Here is a 7016-nt window from a genome sequence, read left to right on the forward strand (position 1 = left end):
TCAATCCAAAATTCAACACAATAAACTAGTAATGAATTTGTTGGAACTTTGAGACAAAATTTATCATGTGAGTGAAAATTGGTTTTCAAGATTTAAACTCTTAAGAGATGTGTTTGGGTTATGCCTTTCACCATAAAACACCTAATCATGAATAAGTGTTATGAAGAGTCCCCATTGGACATGGTGAGTCACCTATGGGTGAAAACACTTTGTAGAGTCACTATTGACTCTATAAATGCTCATCTCTTGTTTTGGTTTTGCATGGTTTTTACAAGTTTTCTGAAAGTTTGAAAACAAGTTTCGAAGTCAAGAGTCATAGTCATTTAAGAGCATAGTAATTGTCAACATTCGCTGGCCGAGTAGTATTATAATGCTACTTACTTCAAGGCATGATCACCGTAGAACTGTGAGCACCGTATGCAGGGATGAATTATCTTTAAGGAAATAGGATTACCTCGCCTCGATCAACTAATCCGATAAGTTTTTCTAACTCTCTTCTTGTTAATATTTTGTTTGTCACATGAACATGATTTCCGAGAAACCAAAACCGCATATTGTTTCCATCAGAATTGCCAAATAGTGTTATGTCGTATTTACGAAGTTCAAAAAATAAACACTACGCTTCATAATCCGATATACTAAAATTGTATAAATCAACTGGTATACACTTCCTTGACACTTTGATCATAATAAAATAATCAACTCACAATATTAGAAATTTATAAATATGATTTCATATGTTTTCAATATAAACGACTTAAAACGTAAATAGAGATAGAACGGATCAAAAACCAACCTCACCTGACATGAAATTAGGTAATCCCATCAGCTGTGATGCACGTTGGTTGTCCGACTCCGTCGACGGGTCGAGTACCATTTCAAGTAATCCAAAGTTTTTAACTCTTTCCTTAATAATATTTTTACCTCTGTCCTTAATAATTTTGTACGGGTGAAAATCAAAGGTAATCTAATAAAATTGAAAAATGATTAGACCAGTAGGTTAGGCAAATTTGGGTAGTAGAAGAATCCAAAAGAAAGTTTTGAAGAGTTAGTGGGCAGTGGGTACACAATCGCAGGTAAACAAGTTGTGTAGTTTACTCTTTTATACAGAGTCACGGAATTAGATTTCCCTCCCACCACACCACCTTAATAATACAATTAAATTTCACCGGCAAAAGCCCGTGTCGTCCGCTTACAGTTGCTGACTTTTAACCGGGTAAATCCGGTGGAAAAAAATAGCTCATCTATTAGATTCAAACAAATCGGTAGTCTTTTTGACTTCTTTATTAGTGATTCTTACTGATGGTGATTCCACCACCACTATAACCAACCTTTTGTGTCACTCTCTTATCTAGAAAAACAATACGGTTTTCGAACCCTACCATTACTCACTTCCCTTCACCCCATTACTCTCCAGAGAGAAAGACAAAATATGTGTGAACTGTTAACTGGAAAACTCAAAACAAAATATAGGTCAGGTCAGCTCCTTCTGTCTTGATTTAAGATACTCATTTTATAATATTGGAGTGTTTAATTTCTTATCAGAAAATTTTGCAGATTCGAGACCCATGGGATGGATGTGTCCTTCTTAGTTTGATTTTTGGGTTTTTTAATCCTTCTACTTCATTTAGATTCTGTCGTTTATTAAAGAGAGGAAAAAAATATTCTGGGGCATTAATTTTTTTCTTTCTGGAGAGTTTTTGATGTAGGGTAGGCACAAAAGGATTCTTACTTAGCTTTTAAGTGAGGTGTTGGTTTTAATGGTTGTGGGGGGTGATTTTTGAGGTGTTTTAATGGTTTTAAGTTTTTTTTTCTTTCTCGGGAATATCTTCGGTATGTTTGAAGAACAGTTTTAAGCAAGTGGATTTGGTGGGTTTTAGGTACAAAAATTCTGGTTTCTTTCCTACTCAAAATAGTAAGAAATCTTCATCTTTGTTTCACTTGCAAGTTTTTAGATTCCCATTCATCTTTCTTTCTTTCTTTCTCGTACACTACCAACACTGTTCCACTTCAATAATGGGAATTTGTGTTATTTTCATTTGAGCGTTTGAGACTGTGAGTATCTTTTAGTTTCACTAAGAAATGATGCTGGAATTTGTCCCAATGACTTTCATCAAATGGGTTCTCATTGCTACTTTAATCTCTTTAAAGTCTGGAACCCTAACACACAGTTGTGATCCGAACGGGTTGCAATCATTGAAGCAATTTGCAGGTAATCTTACTGATGGATCAATTATTTCAGCTTGGTCTAATGATTCTGTTTGTTGTAAATGGGATGGTGTTGTCTGTGGTAGTATAACAAAAACATCAGTTATTAAATTGATTCTTCGAAACAGAGGTCTTAAAGGGATTATTTCAGACTCATTAGGTAATTTACATCACTTGAAGTTTCTTGATCTTTCATTGAATCTTTTAGAAGGTGAAGTTCCACTAGATCTTTCCAATTTGAAGCAGCTAGAAGTTATTGATCTTAGCCACAATAAGTTATCAGGACCCATTTCTAGGGTCCTTGCTGGTATGAAATATATTCGCTCAATTAATTTATCTTGTAATTCTTTCAATGGTGATTTGCTTCAACTCAATACTTTTCCGAGTCTGGCTGTTTTCAATGTAAGCAATAATCTGCTTAATGGCCGGATTGATTCTAAAGTGTGTAGTGGTTCAAGTGCAATTCGAGTTATCGACTTATCGATGAATCAGTTTTCTGGACAAATATTTGAAGAAGGTTTAACAAGTTGTAGTACTTCTCTTCGGCAATTACATGTTGATTCCAATTCACTCTCGGGGCATCTTCCGGATACTCTCTATTGGATATCATCTTTGGAGCAGTTATCTATCTCCAATAATAATTTCTCTGGTCAGTTGAGCAAGAAACTAAGTAAGCTTTCTAATCTTAAAACTTTGACCATTTCCGGAAACCGATTCTCTGATTCTTTCCCTGATGTGTTCGGAAACCTCAGTAGACTAGAGGAATTGATTGCACACACTAATATCTTCTCCGGTTCATTACCATCTTCTCTTTCTCTGTGTTCACTAATTCAGGTTATTGATCTTAGAAACAATTCTATGTCAGGGTTTATTGATCTTGATTTCAGTGGGATGGCCAATCTAACTTCACTTGATCTTGCCTCTAACAGTTTCATTGGATCCCTACCCACCACCTTATCTAGTTGCCACAAAATGAAAACTCTAAGCCTCGCTAAGAACGAATTAAATGGTTCTGTCCCTGACACCTTTTCCAACTTGACATCCCTTTACTTTCTTTCCTTGTCAAACAACACCCTCACAAACTTATCAAAGTCATTGAATGTGCTCCAGCAATGTAAAAACCTCACAACTCTTATCCTTACCAGGAATTTCCATGGAGAACAAATTCCGAACAATGTTGACGGCTTTGAGAATCTGAGGACCCTTGCAGTTGGAAACTGTGCTCTTAATGGTCAAATCCCGATGTGGTTACTGAAATGCAAGAAGCTACAAGTTCTTGATTTGTCGTGGAACCGTTTGAGTGGTAATATCCCTCCGTGGATTGGTGAGATGGAGAGTCTGTTTTACTTGGACATCTCCAACAATTCTCTAACTGGGGAAATCCCAAAAAGCTTGGGAGCTTTAAAGAGCATTGTTTCCCCAATCAGTTGTGCCCCAGAAGTTACTGCGACGGTTGGGATTCCGTTGTTCGTTAAGCGTAACCAGAGTGCTCATGGTCTGCAGTACAATCAAGCCTCAAGCTTTCCTCCATCTTTATTGTTGTGCAACAATATGCTTAATGGAACAATATGGCCCGAGATTGGGAGGTTGAAGGGTCTTCATGTTTTAGACTTGAGTAAGAATAACATCACAGGAAACATCCCAGAAACTATCTCAGACATGGAGAATTTGGAAATTTTAGACCTATCAAGCAATGATTTGTCAGGTTCAATACCCACATCATTTAACAAGCTTACATTTCTGTCGAAGTTCAGTGTTGCCAACAATCACTTAAGTGGAATAATTCCATCAGGAGGGCAGTTCCTTAGTTTCTCCAACTCAAGTTTCGAGGGAAACCCAGGTTTATGTGGAGCACAAGGTCCTCCTTGTGGGGTAGCTGCAACAATGGGTTTGAAACCTAGTATCCCATCTGGTTCAAACAGTAGCATACGTCGAAGCACCATCCTCGGAATAACAATCAGTATTGGAGTTGGGATTGCATTGCTCTTGGTTGTTGTCTTGCTTAAGATGTCATTAAAGGGCGCACCATATTTGATTGACAATGTGGAAGATGAATTATACAGGCCCCACAGGTTATCAAATGCATTTGGGACATCAAAGTTGGTTGTTCTCTTTCAAAATGCAGACTGTAAGGAGTTGACCATCGGAGATCTGTTAAAATCCACGAACAATTTTGATCAAGCAAACATTATTGGTTGTGGAGGATTTGGTCTAGTTTACAAAGCCTATTTTCCTAATGGCACAAAAGTTGCAATCAAGAGACTTTCAGGCGACTGTGGTCAGATGGAACGTGAGTTCCAGGCAGAAGTTGAAGCCCTATCAAGAGCGCAACATAAAAATCTTGTACCTCTGCAAGGTTATTGCCAGCATGGGAATGACAGATTATTGATTTATTCTTACATGGAAAATGGAAGCTTGGATTATTGGCTTCATGAGAGGGTTGATGAAGGGTTGCCACTGAAATGGGAAATTCGGCTTAAAATAGCTCAAGGAGTCGGTAGGGGATTGGCCTACTTACATAAAGGTTGCGAACCAAATATAGTTCATCGAGACGTAAAGTCGAGCAATATTCTCTTGAATGAAAAATTTGAAGCTCATCTTGCAGATTTTGGTCTCTCTAGGCTTGTCAATCCTTATGATACTCATGTTTCAACTGATCTTGTCGGAACTTTAGGGTATATTCCTCCAGAATATAGCCAGACTTCGACAGCTACTTTCAAAGGCGATGTTTACAGTTTTGGAGTTGTTCTTTTGGAACTTCTTACTAGTAGAAGACCAGTAGATGTTTGCAAGGCAAGAGGATGTAGAGATTTGGTATCATGGGTTTTTCAAATGAAATTGGAAAAGAAAGAAGAACAGATTTTCGATCAGTTAATCTGGTGTAAAGCTCAAGGAAAACAATTTTTGGAAGTACTAGAAATTGCATGTAAATGCATAGACCAAGATCCACGCCGACGACCTACAATAGAACAAGTTGTTATTTGGTTAGATAGTGTTCAAACTGATCATGATTCATACAGTTCAGCTTGCTCACCGAAGGAAAGTTAGTTGATTTGGAAGCTATAAATGTAAAATATATATGTTGTGAGCAATTACGATGGTTTGGAATAGCAGTCACAATACTTGTATTATTCCTAGATAGAGGGTTACAGTTTTGCCGATAGAACAAGTCGAGTTTGAGCTGTCTTCCTTTTTCTTTTAATGTATACTTTCTTTGGCTCCATCTTTCCCATGCTTGCAAGTTTGGAGTGTAAATATAATTTCTGGTTTGAACCGAAATAGGTATGGCTAACTGTGAATATTAATGCCTACATTCTTGTTCTTCTGCATCAGTAGTTCAGTACTGTTCGAGGTTGCCAGGTTCTGAACAGGTAAAGCTCTTGATGAGAGTTGTGACCTTTTTGCCAAAGAACTTAGAACAACTGGGCAAGAAAAGGCGGTTTTGTCAAGGAGATGAAGTCTTCTAACTGTCTAACGTCGTCGACTCGTCGGTAACATCCAAGTGATGAACCAATGAGCAATCTAGTAAAATAACAGCCCAAAAAAAGAGGTCGGTAACGATAAACATCCTCACATGAGGAGACGCGCTCACGGTACATTAGTGATGGGAACATCTTCCGGTAAGACACGTGGTTGTGGTCCGACTAAAACCTTCACGAAGTTGTGGATTTAAATCAATCCAACAACAACACAGTTCTGATCTTATTCAATACAACCACACGCCACCAACCGTGTTACATATTATCACCAAAAGGTCATATGTTGTCGGGCAGTCACAGCTACAGAAGTTAATAAAGGAGATGCAGTTAGCTTTTGGTAGGACAAATGGAGGAACTCAACAACTAAAGCTCAAGTACCCAAACACATACAAAATTTCAAAACAGAAGAAGGCTCAAGTACCCAAACATATACAAAATTTCAAAACAAAAGAAAGCCACAATAAAAGAAGTAATTCTAAATGGAGCATGGAGTCTATAACTCAGCAGGAATCTGACACAATTTGAGACCCCTGAAATGCTTGCAATGTTTGCAGACTTGGGAGCACCTCCATTATTTTCCTATTTCAGTTTACATTTCCCCTTGTTATTTAAATTCCAAGTACTGCAAAATGTAACCAAACAACAAAACCACTACATTGCAAATTTTACACATTTAGCTGATTACCATCATATCTTTGTCAATTCTTGATTTCTTCTCCTTAAATTTTCTAGAGCTCTTTTGCTACCTGACACCAAGACCATCTAACCATTTCTCCATTTCAGTTACATATGTGCATTTGCAGGCTCAACTGGTTCTGTTGGACCGTCATGACACCGTTTCTCAAAGTTCTCCAGGTTTTCATTCTATCCGTCTTCTCTTGAAAAATCCTCACACCCCTAATAACAGAACCAATACTTCAACTGTCAGTTGCTAAGCTGTCCTTTTTTCATTGGTTGAACTGTTCTGTATGAGCTGTCACCTCCCTATTTGTCCTGTGTATGTTAGCAGAAGTGACAGTCTGTCTGTGTAGGGTAGCAATCATTTTCAGATATAATCCCTGAGTGTGTGAGAAGTATTCAATGTGTAATAGAGAGAGAAACTCTTCTTTAAAATTCTTAGTCTCTGCAACTGTTTCTTTTTGCAATTCAATCTTTCAATGATGAACATTCATTTCAATTGATTCCTCCTGTGTTACTATGGTATCATACTGAGAGATATTCTCACATCCCTCAGGTTTTTCGATTCCTTTCTTGCTTCTGCTTCGTTCTTCAGATCTTTTCTTCCTTAATCTTTCAATCAAGCTCTGTTTCTCTCTTCAATGGAAAACC

The 7016-nt window shown here is 37.6% G+C and overlaps 1 protein-coding gene across 1 annotated transcript; it reads left to right on the forward strand.

Annotated features, from left to right (window-relative positions):
* Positions 1-1381: 1381 nt before the first annotated feature.
* On the forward strand, positions 1382-5537 carry LOC113307399 (phytosulfokine receptor 2). The gene is made up of 2 exons (XM_026555954.1): positions 1382-1473; positions 1558-5537. The coding sequence occupies exon 2, from the start codon at positions 2083-2085 to the stop codon at positions 5254-5256; it is 3174 nt and encodes a 1057-aa protein (XP_026411739.1). The 5' UTR covers positions 1382-1473; positions 1558-2082; the 3' UTR covers positions 5257-5537.
* The last annotated feature ends 1479 nt before the right edge of the window (positions 5538-7016 follow it).

Source organism: Papaver somniferum, chromosome 1 (genome assembly GCF_003573695.1).
Source record: "Papaver somniferum cultivar HN1 chromosome 1, ASM357369v1, whole genome shotgun sequence".
NCBI lineage: Eukaryota > Viridiplantae > Streptophyta > Magnoliopsida > Ranunculales > Papaveraceae > Papaver > Papaver somniferum.